The sequence below is a fragment of the Ambystoma mexicanum genome, chromosome 6q, assembly GCF_040938575.1.
Source record: "Ambystoma mexicanum isolate Mex_15411 chromosome 6q, UKY_AmexF1_1, whole genome shotgun sequence".
Taxonomy (NCBI): Eukaryota; Metazoa; Chordata; class Amphibia; order Caudata; family Ambystomatidae; genus Ambystoma; species Ambystoma mexicanum.
In genome coordinates this window covers 1475257309-1475275801 of record NC_090937.1, presented here as the reverse complement: position 1 = coordinate 1475275801, position 18493 = coordinate 1475257309, and the positions used below count along the sequence as shown (strand labels likewise).

The following is an 18493-nucleotide window of genomic DNA, read 5'->3' as shown; positions in this document are numbered from 1 at the left end:
AGCAGGGAGCACCAGATCCCCTCCTCTGTGCAGACTGGCGATCAGAATGTTGGAACGGACCCTGGAAAACTGAATTTTCCTCTCGGCAGTCCACCTCCCGGGGGAAGCCAACCTGGCGGCGGACAGGCTCAACAGGCTGGGAGCGGTCAATTACGAGTGGCAGCTAAACAACCTCGTTATTCAGGAGATTTTCAACAAGTGGTGTCATCCCCAGGTGGATCTCTTCACCAGCTGGCACAAAAAGAAGTGCCCCAGCTCACGTCCTGGCAGGGTCAGGGCCCCGGCTCTCTGGGCAACGCATTTCACCTCCAGTGGACCGGCATGAGGGCCTACGCCTTTCCGCCCAATCCCCTGATCCACAGGGTAATTTGCAAGATCAAGGAGTCGCACCGACTCCTCATCATTCTGATTGCTCCATGGTGGCCAGCCAGACCATGGTTTTCGGAGCTTCTCAGCCTCTCAGAGGTGCCTCGATGCACCTCCCGATGGGCCCAGTGCATCTTCTGGCACAGCAGGGGTGCAGGATCATCCACCCCGTGCCAGGGAAACTAGCCCTCACGCCATGGTACCTGAGCAGGTAACTCTTCGGCACCTGGGCGTCTCGCAGGCCAATCTGGAGATCATACAGGGTGTCAGGAGCAAAGCTACCTGGGCCAAGTACACAAGTAAATGGACCAGGTTCTGCCACTGGGCAGACTCCAAGGGAATTGACCCTTTGGCCTGCAACCTGGACGACACGCACCTCGCTCATTCGGGCGTACAGGTCGACACCTGCCGTACATACCTTGCAACAATTGGGGCTTACAGGAACTCAGAGGAAGGTGTTTTTTCCTTCTCCAACTCTATCGTCAAGAAACACCTGACCTGTCTTGCAAGGCTCTATCCGCCGTCAAGAGACTGCACCCAGTGTGGGACCTGAATATAGACTTGAGCGCCCTGCCGCACAAACCATTCGAGCCAATGGCGTCCGTGGACATTAGGCTGGTCACCATCAAGATGGCCTTACTAGTCGGTCTTACCTTGGCTCACAGAGTCAGCGAGATTCAGGCGCTGGTCGCCTCCGAACCATATACCACCTTTCACAGGGACAAGGTAATCATGCGGACGCACCCGGCATTTCTGCACAAGGTTCCATCTGCATTTCACTTGAACGAGGAAATAGTCCTTCTGACGTTCTTTCCCGATCCCAAGGACGAAGCACAGAGAGTGCTGCACTGCCTGGATGTCAGGCGTGCCCTGAAATTCTACTTGGACAGGACCAAGGGCTTCCGCAAGTCAGATGTTCTGTTCGTGACTTTCGGCGGCTCAAGGCCAGGCTATCAGGCCTCCAAGGCTTCCATATCCCGCTGGATGGTCTGTGCCATCAAAGAAGCATACGAGGGCAAGCACAAGCCGCTCCCGGCCAACATGTATGCCCACGCAGTCATGGTCAAGGCAATGTCATGGCAGGTCATAAGCAGGGTGGCCACTTGGTCCTCTCCCTCGGCTTTTTGCAAGCATTACTGTTTGGATGTCGGCTCTAGGTACGACGCGGCTTTCGGACAGGCAGTTCTCTGCAACCTATTTGCTTAAGGAGGGTCTCCTCTCCACCCTGGGGCTACAATCGGTTGTAATCGCCCATGCTGTATGGAGGAAAGGGGACGAGACGTATGAGTAATTATAAATTATAAATTACTCACTGTAGTGACTAATGTACTCTTAGTCCATAGTCCCCTTTCCTCCATATGTCCCACCAACCTCCCCCCTAATAATACTGGTGTCATTAGGTAATGTTAAATCTATTGTTGACGCGTTAATGGGGACTGAGGTGTGGCGCCGGAGGATGGAGTCAGGCAGCGCATGCTCTCTGGGCTGCGCCCCGCGCGCCTCTAAATTTAAAGGGGAAGAAGGCTTTTTCTGGTGAAAAAGGTTCTGTTTCCCATCCCTTGGAAGGGACGCCCATGCAGTATAGAGGAAAGGGGACTATGGACTAAGAGTACGTTAGTCACTACTAATTTATTGACATCAAAATAAACCATGGACAGCAGACAAGCATAAAATGTCATTGCTGTGCTTATAAAAAAAACTGATTGTATATTCATTATACGTCATAACTGACATCATACTGTAATCTAAGTTACCAAAACCTACGGGGTAGGGAGATTGGTTAATAGTGGTGACTACATATACATGCTATGGGGGTTAAATTTCTAATAGGGTAACGCTTGTCTAATGGTTTCTCTCAAGACCACATCTAGAATGATAATAATACAAAGACATCATTGCTGCAATAAATTATTGTTTGGCATAATGTGTAATGTGCGGCATAACATTAGGGGTTTTCATTGGTTGGCTTCGTACTACCCAACCTTTGACAACTAACAGGTTGTCAAGACATGAGCCAGACAGGAGTAGGGGGAGAGAGGTCTGCAGACTTCTTTCCTTTCAATTAAAGAAGATACCATCCCTCATTTCTAGGCCATGAGCCAGGGTGATGTCCTTTGTATTTGTCCTTGTGTTGCGTCTTGTGTCTGGGAATACATGTAGGGAGTAAGGCAGATGTCTCATCTGTGTTCATTGCTAATGAATATACTGCGTTCCTCAATTTTGAGTCACGTGTGATAGGACAGGGTTTGGAATTAGTTCACCCTGCATTTATTAGGACTTTAGCTAATATTGGTGTGAGTGTTACGGTTTCTTTTACCACTGGGGACATTCTTGAGCTATTCTCCATGGAGTCTTTGCACTTATAATTATCCTGTTCCTGGTCACAAAGACTGGTTGTTATCTTATACAACTTTAAATTAACTGGGGAGGATCCTTCTTGCATCCTGAGAATTGCTTTCTCATGCTTTCACGTCAGCGTTCTGACCCTCTCTTAATTCGTGGTAACCTTGGCTGTGGTTGTCCGCTACCGTCTAAGCTCTGCACAGAACTGTATTTTATTATTTCAGCAGTTTAAATTCTCGTGGAGTCTTGAAGCCTTTCAGTTACTTAGAAGCATGTTTCAGCTTCCATTTTGGAAAATATGGCTGCCCATTACTCTCACATTTCTATGTTCGTGAGCTGTATTCGCATATCGTTCATGTTGCATCCAGCTTATACCTTGCTTATGTTATTATTCTTCATGTCTTGTGGGTGCTATGTCATTTTCTTCATGTGTAAAAGCATGTATTACCTAGTGTTTGTGTTCTTCATGTTGAGTGCACATTTTCTTCGTGTCTAAAGCATGCCCATGTATTGTTGTATCGTTGGTTTGGTTTATTTGTGCCATGTTTAGCTTAAAGTGTGTACCTCTCCTGCTGTACCTGCTTGGGATAATATGTTGCGGTTGTCTTAGTGAGGAATGTTTCTCACCTGCTTGGTATTGGGCTAGAGGAGGGGCAGTAGCTTTGGATGACGTAACCATCTGCCTCTCAACATATTTCTGAATCTTAGGTCAGTTCCCAAGGCTAGATGTGATGTTGCACGTCTTCAGAAACCCTCAGCACCTGCTCATTCTGAAAGTCTTGAACCTCTGCACAGGTGAGGTGGCACTCCATTGCTTTTCCTGACTCCTTGACATTCCAGATCAGATTTTTAATGTGTTCTTTAGTGACTGTGCTCATGACAGATCCTATCCTCGCCTCTCACAGGAGGGAATCAATATTTGACATTTGTGCCTTAGTTATAACCCCCACAGCCTTTCTATGTGCCGCGCATGTTCAATAATTGGCTGACAGCTGAATGCATTTTAAGCTGCAAGAGCACTATTTGCCCCATATCATACCCAATCATCCATATCACTTCTTCTCATGGCTAACAAAGCCTTTTGCTGTACCAATCATGTAACTGCCTCTTTGTAACAATTTGGATACTTAGGGTCCAAGCACATTGAGCTACTTGTAACAGTTGAAGGCTGCAAATGTTTTTTTCCAGATTCGAGATCCGCTGAGAGTTTTTTTTTGCCTGATCTGGAAAATTCCCACGCAAGGCCTAGCATTGCGGGCATAGCCACTATATCCACTGCTTCAGGGAAAGGCACCTTACACCTAGTGACACTCCTATGTATAGCAGGAGGAGTTGCATCATCTCATGCTACCTGTACTACAGCGTTAGTGAACCACACAATAGTCCTTTCAAGGAAAGGATCTTTATCTGTAAAATACAAGTTAATGGCACAATGTGAGAATACATCTGTTGCGTGGCTTGGGTGATCTCTCCTCATCAGGAACGACAGATGGTAAGCATTCCGTAACCGAAACAGTCTGATCACTTTGGTGGAGGCTGGAGTTTGATGGTCATGAGTGGTTGCTAGTGCCTTTGCATACTCCTCAACAGAAATACAGTTTGGTAGGCATCATAATAAAACCCAATTTAAATCCACCCCACACTGCCGGTCTACACAACAGGCACAGTTCCCCCATGGCGGTCCATAATGTAGTGCTTTTGCCAGCAAGGCTAACTCTCCACCTCGACAGTAGTAACCATATTACTCAAGTTCATAAACGTGTCCGTTGATTCTGGCATTCCCATCATTCCAGACCATTAATCAGAGCCACAAAATAAAGGAATCCCATCAAAAGGCTAACTACGATCAACCTGATCTCGATCATTTGGTGCAACACTGCATTTGCAGTGTAATATTTACCCACACCAATATCTCTGACTTGTCTGGCCTTGTCTGAAACAAGCAGTACCTGGTAGGCCTCTCCATCTTGTGGGAGACAGTACAGTCCCCTCTTGGTGCACCTTAACAAACGCAAAATTCCCATGCATCAAAGAGTGACATGCTTCCACCAGTTGTTTCAGTAACACGCCTCATTCCTTAATGTCCAAGAACTTAAGAAATTAATCTCTTGCAGTAGGCTTTTAAAACATCCTGAACTAAATGTATATTCGAATTGGCATTTTTGGACGGCAATGAGGGAAGATGCATAGGGCTCCACGTAAGCACCTTGTGTGGACTCAAACCAGCTCTCTTGCTCAATGAACTACGAATACTAAAATCTCCTGGAGGCAAGCCATTGGTCCCTTTAGCCCTGTCTCTGCACAATAAATTGGCAGTTATGAAGGGGTAAGATAAATGCCTGTCTATCCCTATCCTAACGAGAATGTTCCTACGTAGAAAACTAAAACTAAAGAAAGATGATCTAGTGTCCAAATGTATCTGACCCTCACACTAATACATATAATCAAAGTGCACAAGGTAATTGTATATGACTTCAGTTCAAGAAAACAGTGCAAAAGTTCAAACTTATGGTTCTTACAAAATACTCTTTGTCACCAGGGTTTGGCTTCCTTCCCGTAGATCAGTTCAGGAAAACCTTTGAAAAAGTTCTGGTTCTAGTTCAGTTCAGTTAAAAACAAAATGTATATTCCATCCAATGCGTCCTTCCACTTGGTAAAGTAAATGTATCTTTCACAAAACACTAGTTAAAAAACCAAAGCAATTGTTTTCCTCCACACAGTATCCTTCCCATGATTAACCGCAGATATTAGAATATCACAATTATTTTTCCAATGCAATATTTGTTGTCAGGATAGCACAGCAACTGTGTTCTGTGATGCAATAGTTGGTCAGGATGATAAAAGTTAAGTTTCGTTCCACAACACTTTTTAGCACAACCACCTTTCTTCAAAGCCACGGTTTCTTTCCTGGTATACTTACCTTCAGGACTAACTACAACTGGTCCCTTTCCTTTTTTATTCACCTGCCAGGAAGAATAACTTCTACAATTGGTCTCTTCTGTTAGTGGCAATATTTGTTTCAAAGTTCTCCACAACAGTATCCCATGTGAGGAGGGTTGAACAATGATTGCCTATCTTTAATGTCGCTTGACTGTTGGCAATATGGGTTACGGATTTCCCCAAACTGGTGTCTCAGGAAAGGGGAATCGTGCCCTGTTTTCCCTTTTACTTCTTCTTTATGGCCTCTTTGCTGTTGGAGAAATCTGTAATCCACATTGCCAAGTTGACATCTCATAAAAGGAGTATTGCTTTTTGCAATTTAACTTCTTCTGTATGGCCTCTTGGCTGTTGGCAATGTGGTTACAGTTTTCTCCAAGTTGACATGTCATAAAATGAGAATTGCGCCCTTGTTGCAATTTTACTTCTTCTGTATGGCCTCTTAGCTGTTGGAAATGTGGGTTACAGATTTCCCCAAGTTGACATTTCCTAAATGGAGATTTGCAACCTTTTTGCCTCTTAATTGCGTTTACTCTGCATTCAAAATGATCTGGTTTTAATGAATGTTCTGCTCGGAGCACCCCAGGGTTAGCTTTTCCTGCAGGCCAACTCACTGGCTTCTTTCACCAGCTCTGCGTCCCTCTTTGCTGCTGCGCTGGACATTCTGCGGATCAGCAATCCTGTTTACAGTTCGTTGTATCTGCCACCGCCTGGACGGCCCTTCTTTGGAGCTCCACCTGCTCCGGCGGGTCTCTGCGTCTTCCAACACTGTTGAGTGACCCACGTCGCATTGGGAGCACGTCTTCCACAGAGCTGGGATTCCCTTCCTGCTGCGCATACTTTACAAAATCAAACGTCTTCCTTCCCCATTTCGGCTTCTGCTGGCGCTCACACTTTTGCTTCAGTTCCAACCGCTTCAACGTCTCTCCTGACTGCTTCTGCCTCCGCTACTCCTTCACACAGATGTAGCTCATTCTCAGGTTTAAATGTCCCACTCGGGTGCCTCGACCTCAAACAACTAGACTGCAGAGTTCTTTCTGTAGCACCTTTGATCATCATTAACTCTGTGTCCCTCTTCCTTGTCCCGGTACCACAGCCATTATGGATTTTGAAGTCCATAGTGGACTGAATGTAACCAGAACTTGGGGATGTTATGTGAATAGCATTTACATTGTTTGGCTCTACTTTACAATATGCTATCAGTGTTTCAGGGAGAATCGAGGGATCATAAGTCAAAGGAGTGACCACTTCCACCTGATATGAATCCCCTCCCATGTGATCCTCTCTCATAATACCACCCCTAGGGTCAGGATCAGATAGCGGCTGTCTTCCCCAGGCCGCATGAGAAGAGGTCCACACCAGGGTTTCAGTGAAGATTTCACTAGGTTCATCACACTTCTGTAAGCCTTCCTGGCTCTTCTCTCTAGAGCAAAGTCCATCAACAAAGTGTGCCAAGTCAGGTATCTGTGAGTGTTGTTAAGGTCCTTTCACCGCTGTAAGAGTTTTTCTCTGATTGCTACACAGGCGTGAGGTTCACTGTCAGAGGGGCAAGGCAGCAAAGAAGCTGGATTTAGGACCAGATATGGTAAAGTGAGGACTTCAGGAACAACTAAGTGTAACTCATCTGACTAAGTTTCAAACTTGGTCAGACCGGACAGTGAAAGGTGTTGCATATTGTTTGTCCACAAAATTTGAACCTGGGTTGGGAGTCGAAACCTCGAATCTTCCCTAACGTTATATCACACACGGATTCGAGTTACATTTATTCTGTATTGCTTCTCTTTTGGGTTTTTGCTCCATTGTTAAAGATTCCTGAGTATTGCCTTCAGGGTTCCACACAATTTGGGGTTTATTTTCAACGTTGTTTTCCAAATAAACAATGACTTTTTTTTCCGCGATTTCTGGATTTTACAACTAATTAAAATTATAGAGTGTTAATCCTCGACTATAGCTAGTCAGAGCTGGCTAGTAGACAGAAGTAACTCCTATTTGTTTAGGGGGAAGATTTCGGAGATCTGCTTTTTTTAATATATATACGTGAGCTCCGTTCCCTGGATCACACGAAAAGGCTTGTCGTGTGATCTGAGTAGACCAACACGGATCAGGAAGATCCCTACATCAGATCTCCTCTTCTGATCCCAACACCAAGAAGGGATCTCTGACTTTTACCGATAGGGGAACGGAGATCACGTATATATAATATTTTAAAAAAGCAGATCTCCGAAATCTTCCCCCTAAACAAATAGGAGTTACCTCTGTCTACTAGCCAGCTCTGACTAGCTATAGTCAAGGTTTAACACTCTATAATTTTAATTAGTTGTAAAATCCAGAAAACGCGAATAAAAAAGTCATTGTTTATTTGGAAAACAACGTTGAAAATAAACCCCAAATTGTGTGGAACCCTGAAGGCAAAACTCAGGAATCTTTAACAATGGAGCAAAAACCCAAAAGAGAAGCAATAACAGAATAAATGTAACTCGAATCTGATTTGCATATTGTTTGCAATAATAATACAGTTATGGCATGCCGGACTGCTACTTCTTATGGAAGACCCTGAACAATACACTCCCCTTGCAGCACTGCGATTGCAGCTGCTGCTACAGACCTAAGACAGGGAAGAAATCATACAGCTAATGGATCCAAAACTTTCCTTTTGTAATCTGGTGGTTGGTTTCTCTCTATGTTTATGTGAGAACAGCCAGAGAAAACCCATTTATATTAAGACAATCTGGGGTGCATTGCTTCCTCTAATCAGTCAACCCTACTTTTTTTATTACTTGCGCTTAACTGCAGCAAAGGCTTTGTCTGCCTCACCGAACCATGAAAAAGCTTTTGGTGTACTTATTTTTGTCAGTTACTGTAATAGTTTAGCAAGCTCTGCATATAATTTATTGTCGACCGTATCTTGCCTAGCCGAGAAAGGCACATATTTGTGTAATTGTCATGGGCTTAGGCACTTTGATAACCGCTTCCTACTGTGTGTTAGTCAACAGTCCATTTCCTGCCATGATGTGTCCAAATAATGTACCTTCATCCTACACAGTTGTACCTTCTGCTTAGACTTTTTGTAGCCTTGTGGACCTAATATGGTCAGTAATATTAAGGTGTCTTGTTTACAGGAGATCTGTCATAGTAAAGGGAGCAGCAGGTAGTCTACATACTGAATTAATACAGAGAGTCCTGGAAGTTTTATGGTCTTTCTTGGCATTTGGGCTGGTTGTAAAATCAAGAGCAGAGTGAGCCCACAGACAGGCAGACCAGATCCAACCGTCTGTGGCAGCGGCCCCAGGTGGAGCCCACAGCTTTGCCGGGTCCGGGCCCACTGTGGGGTTCTTCCTATTTCCCCCTGTCACCCTCTCCCGGACCTGTGCTAGCCCACTTGTGGTATGGGTAATGTCACAACCCCAAACCCTGGCTGTGGGTCTTGGGCACCATGGCCTCCACCCCAGTACTGTTCCAAGGCCAGAAAGGCCCACACTAGCCTGTTGCGGGTGCCTCGGACGCAACCCTGACGCCATTGGCACCAGGTGCACTTGGCAAGTATGGTTTCCGATGGACAATGGGGGAACATGGCTGCCCCCACGAGGACTATCGGGGAACTGCAATAAGCAGGCTAGCATCAGGGCGGGTCCGCCCCTAAGGCACCTGGGATACCTGCCGGGTATTTAAGCCGCGCCCGACCCGAGGCACGTGCTTCGCGTTATTCTGCTTTTGCAGCGTGACGTTCACCGGGTCCTCCTCTGTATCCTAGCCCGCTCGGGCGAATAACCTGAAAGAACATCGCTTTTCTTACCGCTCATTTCCAGCTCTTCATCCAGTAGGAGCCTTCGAGGATTTCTCCATCGGTCCTCGGCTACACATTCATGATTATAGGGGCAAGAATTAGAAGCTACTTACCATCTCACCTTTAAGGCCTCCACCACTCCGAACTTCATCTTGGGCGTACAGTCCTCCAATCCACGGTCGCTTCCAGGAATTCTCCGCAACCTGAGAAGAAACAAAGCACAGGTCAGCTCACTTGCAAGGACGCTTTCAGCGCCGCATCTAGCGCATCCTTACCTTCTCGAACTCAGTAGCCGGCCTTAGCTTTCTCCATCAGTCTCTACAAGACAAAAGAAGACGGTTACTGGGACATTTATCAACAAAGACTTTATTCAAAAGAAACAGTAAAGACTTACCTGAAAGGAGGAGTCGCAGCTGGTCTGGACTCCAGGCGACCGCCAGTGAAGCAACTCGGCGGACCAAGCCTACAACGACGCTCCCCTGCTTAGCACGGCAGGACGGAGAGTGCGGCATTACGAAAATCAAGAACTGATTTCAGGCAGAACGAAGCTCGGGGGAGTTGCAGTGAGCCCAGAGGTGTCCCGGACCAGTCCAGAGGCGTCCCTGTGGATACAAGGTGAGCGTTACAGAACGCGAAGCTGTACTTAATAATCCACCTGGACGTCAGGTATGGAAACCTCAGAGACAGATCAATTGGCCCAATTGTTTGGGCAGTTGCGCGCAGAGGTCCACGCGTCGTGGCAAGAAACCAATGCCTTGAGGAGAGAGCTAATTGTGACCAAGGAAAGGACGGACGACCTTAGTAGGCAACTTCTTCAATCACAAGCCGGGCAAGACCTGTTGCCTGGGGTCGCCCCCTCGACATCAATGCCAATGAGCAATCCGGTCCAGATCAATCTACCTGTAACTGTGCCACTAGCCCCTCCAGAGCGGATCTCGGGTGATCCCCGACGTTATGCGACTTTTATGAACCAATGTCGCCTTCATTTTCTGTGCAGGCCCGTGGCATTCCCAACCGACCAGTCATGGGTGGCCTTCGTTCTTTCCTACCTCAGTGGGAGTGCAGCTGATTGGTCGGTGCCATTCATCATCCGGGATGATCCCCTATGCAGGACTTTGGAGGGTTTCAGCGGGAGCTGGAAAAGCTTTTCGCCCGACGCCACCATGGACAGGCGTTAGATAACGAACTTCTGTCCCTCCGACAAGGGAACCAGGACCTGTTAACATATATCGCCACTTTCAATAGACTGGTGGTAGAGGCTGATGGCCTCAGGACAAGCGGACTACCCTGTTCCATCGGGGCCTGCGAGGAGAGTTGAAGGATGTGTTAGCTCAAGCGGTGGACCCACCACAGGACTGTGCAGAATTCATTAGCCTCGTAGTGCAACTAGATCAACGAAGCAAGACCGAAAAAGCGATCATGGAAAGCCAGATGCCCGTCCAGTGTTTGTGCAACCCAAGGACCAAGCTCCCCGAGGGTCTGAAGGTGCCATCGAACCCATGCAGATAGGAGGAGTCAGACCTCCTTTAACCAAAGTCGAATGGGAAAGAAGGAGAGAGTTACAGTTGTGCTTATATTGTGGCAAGGCGGCACATTTCCTAAAGGAGTGTCCAGTCAAACCGCCCAGAAGAACCGTCGGGGCTACCGACAAAGAGAATCCCGGTGAGGAGTCAGAAAACTGCCAAGCCCGGGAATTGTAGGGGTCCAGTTGTCGAGCGAGGAAATTCATCTACAGACCTCCCATTTTGCTCTGCCTGTAATCCTAATCACTCACCAGCACCCATCAGTCATGCATTCAACAGAAGCCTGTATTGACAGTGGAGCAGTGGGGAACTATATCGATCAGGACGTCGCAGCAAAGATGGGGCTACCACTCTGCCCTAAGGCAACCACCGAGACGGTCACAACCGTTGACGGCACCGAGATCGCCTCAGGACCCGTGTCCGAATGCACCACCAAACTCACCCTCTTGTGTGAGGATGGACATCGTGAAGTCATCACCTTCGAATTGATCAAGGCACATCAGTTCCAGCTAATCCTGGGAATGCCGTGGCTAGTCGCACACAACCCGCAAATTAACTGGCGTACCCGCAAGTTGGTTTTCGCCCATAGCTGCACGCATTCTTGCTACCCTAAGGGTCGGAAGGGGAAGCATGCCAGGTCTCCAGCGTGTGAAGATGTGGTGAAAGTCCTGGTGGAGTTGCGACGTTGCCAAAACACTATCAAGACTTTTGGGACATTTTCCAGAAAGAGCAAGCGAATACTCTCCCCCCCCCCTCAAAGACCCTACGATTGCCAGATCGATCTGTTGCCTGGAGCCCGGATTCCGTGTGGGCGTATCTAGGCGCTCACAGAACCAGAAAACCAACACCTGAAAACCTATCTAAAGCAATACCTGGCCACCGGTTTCATCCGCCTGTCTAAGTCATCGGCCGCGGCCCCATTATTCTTCGTACCGAAAAAAGATGGGATTTGAGAACGTGCATTGATTACCGTGCCCTGAACCAGATTACCATCAAAAACCGTTATCCTCTGCCGCTGATCCCGGAGCTGCTAGACTAGGTCAAAGAAGCCCAGATCTATACTAAACTGGATCTCAGAGGGGCCTACCACCTATTGCGCATTAAAGAAGGGGACGAGTGGAAGACGGCATTCTGCACCAAGTACGGCCTATACGAATATCAAGTAATGCCGTTCGGACTGTGCAATGCCCCAGCCGCGTTCCAATACTTCATGAATGACGTGCTTAGGGAACTCATTGATGTCTGCGCTCTAGTGTACATTGATGACATCCTGGTGTACTCGACATCGGAGTAAGAACATGTGGGGCATGTACAGGCCGTCCTGTCTAAGCTTCGACAACACCACCTCTACGCCAAGCTGGAGAAATGCTTGTTCCATGTCACCGAGGTGGAGTTTCTGGGTTTTGTCCTTTGACCCAGGGGAATACTGTAACGCTCACCTGATTCCCACGGAGGCGCAGGTCTGGCTTCGAGTGCTGATGCTTCTTCAATGGTGAAGCGCGGGACTCTGAAGATGGTCAGGAAGGGCCCTCTACTCTGGCTTATCCGGCTCGCAGGAATATTCCCCTGTGCGTGAAAAGGGAGTATTACCTACTGACTGAGTTATGATCAAGCCTCCCACTCTCTTCCAACCCTCCACGATGCCCTTCCACGATTCCCCGTGAAGTCTCACCTTAGGGTCAGGAAGGATGAGCTCTCCATCCTGCTTCTGATGCAGGGGCGCGTTGAAACCCAGTTACTTCACTGGATTGAGGATTGATGGGAGTTCAGGTAAGCTTGACTATTCAGGTAAGGCTCTGTAAAAGTTCTGTTGCAAGTTCAAAAGTCCAAGCTTAATAATAATGTTCATTGTCTTTTTGCAGCAAGCGCTAATGTTTATGTCTTTTTTCCCCTTAGGGGCCGGGGTTCGGAATGCCGGAGATATGGCACCGACCCGAAGTGAAACGTGCAGTTCCAGTTCCAGTAATTGGCAGGTTAGTTCTGGATGAGCGCTCGGGAACTGACTTTGCATACGCTCATTCAATGTCTTTGTCTTTTTTCCCCATAGGGGCCGGGGTCCGGAAAATGCCTGGAAGCGGCAAGACCCGAAATGAAATGAGGTAAGTCTTATTCCCTTCCTTCTCTCACCTCTTATTCTTGTCTTTTTCTCTAGGCTCTGGGAAGTGGCTGTGTATCCGGATGATCGCTGCTGAAGATGGAGGAACCCAGCAAAGGTGAGTGAAATGCAGCGCTGCAGCGATCGTAACGAAATGCTTTAAAAAAATGTCTTCCCTTTCAGGATCGTCGGTGATGTCTCCGTGGTGCAGATTTAGCTGGTAAGGTCTCTTGTCTCCCTTTGCAGGTGACCCAGGATGCTGACAGGCGTGGCTGAAGTCCAGGAGCTGACACGGTGAGCGTCCAGCTGCGAGGAGCAGAACAACGCGAAGCGTGAGTTGCTGATCGGGTGTGGTTTAAATAGCTTTGGAAGAAGTCCCAAGTGTGTATCCTTCCTCCGATCAGGTATGTATCCTTCCCCGACAACACCCGGGTGGGAAGTAGTCCCACCGGTAAAGTAGTTCCATTCAGGCCTCAAGAGGGCCTGGATGTGGCAGCATGGTCTGCATCAGGTAAGTGCACATGAAAACACTTGCACACATGTCTAGCTTTATGAGCCTGGCGCCTAAGGCGCCAGGACAGAGGTCCAACATGAGCCTGGCGCCAAAGGCGCCAGGACTGCGTCCAAAGGGCCCCAGCTTGGGCCCGCTGGCACTCCCCTGGGGGAAATGCCTGCCTCTGGGGTCGCTGGGTCGGACCTGGCTCCTTGGAGGTAGGTATCATGAAAAATACGCATGGACGCTCATAAAGTTGATGCGGTACTCAACTGCCCAGCACCAAGTTCCATCAAGGGGGTCCAGAGTATGCTGGGTTTCGCGAACTTCTACCGCTTCATTCCCAGGTTCTCCCAAATTGTGCACCCAATGACTTTGCTCTTACGGAAGTGTAACAAGACCTTTCGTTGGACAGAGGAGGCGGAGAAGGCGTTCCAGGAACTCAAAGCAAAGTTTACCACAGCCCCGATCTTGCGGCACCCACGCCCAGACCTTCCCTATATTGTGGAAACAGACAAGTCCAGCATGGCGATGGGAGCAGTGCTGTCGCAGAAGGACCCGCTCACAGGCCCACAGCATCCAGTGGCCTTTTGGTCACGGAAGTCCACATCGCCGGAGCTCAACTATGCCATCACCGATAAGGAGCTGCTGGCCATTAAGGCCGCATTCAAGGCTTGGCGACATTACCTATTGGGGGCCAGGCATACCATCACAGTGATAACAGATCGCCAAAATCTCCAATATTTGAAGGATGCAAGCTCAGTCCTCCCATCTGCTACGTTGGCTCTTTTTTTTTTGCAGAATACGATTTTGTAATCGCATATCGACCTGGGGTTAAGAATGGCAAAGCAGATGCCCTTTCGCGCATGGGCACCGAGGAAGTGGCACTGGTGCACCCCAATCCTGTGGCCATTATCCCAAATGACAGAATCCTCGGTATCACCTCCACCATGACCCAGAAGAAGCTCTTATACGAAGTTCGACAAGTGCTAACTCAAGAACAACTACAAAAATGGGCTCCAGAGGCGAGCACTTTTGTGTTAAGGACCAACTGCCGTACTACAGGAACCGGTTGTTCGTGCCGGTGAAGGAACTGCAAGAACAAGTTATATCTGAGTACCATGACTCTCTTGTAGAGGGACACCCTGAAATTGCGAAGACCTTGGCCAAGGTGAAGAGGAATTACTGGTGACCAACGCGGCGCAAAGACATAATCGAATTCGTCATGTCTTGTGGAATCTGTGCCCCGAACAAATCCTCCAAACAGACCCCCGCAGGACTCCTTCAACCTCTGGACATTCCTCCGGCTCCATGGCACACATTGTCTCTAGACTTTATCACGGACCTCCCTTCTTGTCACGGCTACGACACAATCCTGGTAGTCGTGGACCTATTCTCCAAAATGGCTCATTATTTTCCATTGAAGGGTTTGCCCAATGCCTCCAGCCTGGCTCGGATCTTCCTCGAGCAGGTAGTGCGCTTGCATGGGTTCCCTTCAGCCTTAATATCTGATCGCGGAACTCAGTTTGTGTCCAACTTCTGGAGGAAATGCTGCTCTCTTGCCCAGATAGACATCCGACTGTCCACTAGTCACCACCCCCAAACAGACGGTCAAACTGAGAGAACGAATCGGACCCTTGAGCAGTAGCTACGCTGCATGCTCTACCAAACTGAAGGCAACTGGAAGGACCTCTTATCGATTGCTGAATATGCCTACAATAACTCATTACACACAGCAATACTGGACAAACACTGTTCTTTACGGTTTACGGGAGACACCCTCGCACGTCTGAGCTAGACATTCCAACAACTCTGGAGATGCCAGCCGTCACCACCCTCCACACAACCATCACACAGGCCTTCAAAAGAGCTCAGGAACATCTGCAACTAGCCAAAGCATGCCAGAAAAAATATGCAGATCAACATCGCATCAAGGCTCCGGACTACCAAGTAGGGGATCAGGTGTGGCTAGCCTCAAGACACATACCTATGAAGGGGAAGCGGACATTTCGCCCACGGTTTCTAGGACCGTACCCAGTGGAATCTGTCATTAACGCAGTTGCTGTCAAATTATCATTACCTGCCCACATGAAGAAACACCCAGGGCCTCATTACACGGTAGGCGGTGAGCCATGGCGCTATTAGCGCCATGGCTCATGCCGGTAAAATACCGGCACCGCCTTGGCGGAAAGGGGATTTACCGGCCCATTCCAAGGTTGGAGGGGCGGTAAATCCCCCTTCCGCTATTGCCCTTCCCCATTCCCATTTCTGCCCCATAGGACTCTATGGGAATGGGGAAGGCGCTAATTACGGCACAGCAATTTTGCGGTGCCGTAATTAGCTCCGAGGTCCCTTAGCGGGTTGGATTTTAACGCCTACAAAAAGCAGGCGTTAAATCTCCCAACCCGCAAAGGGACCTCGTAGTAAGGCGGTAGGGATTTACCGGTACCAGTATTTTACCGGTACCGGTAAATCCCTACCGCCATCCGTGTAATGAGGCCCCCAGTGTTCCATGTGTCACTTAAAGTTGGGAACCCGACTTACTACCCCACCAGGGCCTGTAATCGTCCAGGGAGAACTGGAGTACGAAGTAAAGGGAATCCTGGACTCTAAGTATGTGAGGACAAAACTCTACTATTTGGTGGACTGGAAAGGTTACGGTCCGCAAGACTGAACGTGGGAACACAGTGAGTACATCCATACTCCGCGCCTGCTTCAACGTTTCCATCAAGAGCACCCAGACAAGCCAGGCCCGGACAGGAGAGCCACCGTGAGAGGGGCCTTGGGGGGGAGTGCTGTCACGACCCCAAACCCTGGCTGTGGGTCTTGGGTACCATGGCCTCTACCTCAGTACTGTTCCAAGGCCAGAAAGGCCCACACTAGCCCGTCGCGGGTGCCTTGGACGCAGTCCTGGCGCCGTTGGCACCAGGCGCACTTGGCAAGTATGGTTTCCAATGGACAATGGGGGAACATGGCTGCCCCCACGAGGACTATTGGGGAACTGCAATAAGCAGGTTAGCATCAGGGTGGGTCTGCCCCTAAGGCACCTGGGATACCTGCCGGGGATTTAAACCGCGGCCAACCCGAGGCACGTGCTTCGCGTTATTCTGCTTTTGCAGCGTGACGTTCACCGGGTCCTGCTCTGTATCCTGGCCCGCTCGGGCGAATAACCTGAAATAACATTGCTTTTCTTACCTGCTCATCGCCAGCTCTTCATCCAGTAGGAGCCTTCGAGGATTTCTCCATCGGTCCTCGGCTACATATTCAGGACTATAGGGGCAAGAATTAGAAGCTACTTACCATCTCACCTGGAAGGCCTCCACCACTCCGAACTTCATCTTGGGCGTACAGTGCTCCAATCCACCGTCGCTTCCAGGAATTCTCCGCGACCTGAGAAGAAACAAAGCACAGGTCAGCTCACTTGCAAGGACGCTTTCAGTGCCGCATCTAGCGCATCCTTACCTTCTCAAACTCAGTAGCCGGCCTCAGCCTTCTCCATCAGTCTCTGCAAGACAAAAGAAGGTTACTGGGACATTTATCAACAAAAACTTTATTCAAAAGAAACAGTAAAGACTTACCTGAAAGGCGGAGTCACAGCTGGTCTGGACTCCAAGCGACCACCAGTGAAGCAACTCGGTGGACCAAGCCTACAACGACGCACCCCTGCCTAGCACTGCAGGACGGAGAGTGCGGCATTATGAAAATCAAGAACTGATTCCAGGCAGAACAAAGCTCGGGGGAGTTGCAGTGAGCCCAGAGGTGTCCCGGACCTGTCCAGAGGCGTCCCTGTGGATACAAGATGAGCGTTACAGGTAAGGTGGATAAAGCCGAGCAGAAATTTAACTTTGAAGGGAAGGGCTATCTCCAAGTCTTCCAGACCACAGCATCAGGCAGAACCCCCAGAGCCGACAGTAGAGATGGCGGAGGGGACGGCTGTGTTCCTGGAGATGAACATCAGAGAAGTCCTGCTCAATCTCAAGGCGGGCATCTGAGGACTCGATTCCAAGTTCGACTCGCTCTCCTCTAGAGTGGACCTCGTTCAGCATCGCCTGGACAAGCATTGAGACCACCTAGGTGAGGTAGAGCAAAGAGTGTCCGGGATGGAGGATGGGTCAACCTCGCTAGCGGCCAGAGTGTCATCCCTCGAGCTACAGGTCAAAGCGGTGACGGCCAAAAATGAACACCTGGAAGGGAGAGCCCAAAGAAATAATATTGACCTGGTTGGGATCGGAGAAAGGCATGGCCAACTTAAAATTGGAGGAATTTGTTGAGCTCCTTTGCAAGAAGCTCTTCGGATGACCAACTGTCCCCTCTGTTCGTGGTGTAGAGGGCCTATCGTATACCTGCGCCCCGACAGTACCCGGAGCAGCCCCACCCTATCATTGCACGTCTCCTTAATTACTGAGAACGAGACACGATCCCCTGACTGGCTCGAACGAAAGGAGATCTACAGTACGACGGGGATAGAATCCACGGATACCCAGACTTCTCTGGAGCAGTCCATGTTTCGTGACGGTCCTTCGTGGCGGTCAAGAGGCGGCTGAGAGATCATAGTATCCAATATTCCATGCTTTTTCCGGCAAAACTCTGCATTCAACATGGGGGGAAAATGCAATTCTTCAAATCGCCAGAGTCGGCGAGTTTGTTCCTCGATGATGGGACTTCGATGGTGCGGCATAGGGGGCCTGAGTGAACATCTGTGAGATAACCATTGGGGTCACGACCCCCAACTAATCTGCCTCATCAGTTTGTTTATATAACACCGACTGGCGCAGGGCAATGGTTTGGTTGTTGGGTGGGGAGGCAGGGGTGGGATCAGCAGGCAGGTTGGAGTTGCCGGGGCGTTTGGGTCGGGGGTGGGGGGCACTGATAGGACGTCAGCGGGAGATGGAGGGGGAAGGGGTTTGGTTGATTCAGGTTTCAGAGAGTCCGATTCACGTCAAAGTAGCCCA

At 49.0% G+C, this 18493-nt stretch overlaps 1 protein-coding gene across 9 annotated transcripts in view; it reads left to right on the top strand.

Annotated features, from left to right (window-relative positions):
• The window catches only part of KRCC1 (lysine rich coiled-coil 1), a 520596-nt gene that overhangs the window by 374003 nt on the left and 128100 nt on the right, over positions 1–18493 (top strand). For 6 of the 9 annotated variants that reach the window (XM_069632191.1, XM_069632194.1, XM_069632195.1 and 3 more), the window contains one exon: positions 3418–3504. The exons of the other annotated variants lie outside the window; for them this stretch is intronic. In XM_069632191.1, the coding sequence (XP_069488292.1) occupies positions 3418–3504 (87 nt within the window). The remainder of the gene's footprint in view (positions 1–3417; positions 3505–18493) is intronic. 9 annotated transcript variants of the gene reach the window in all.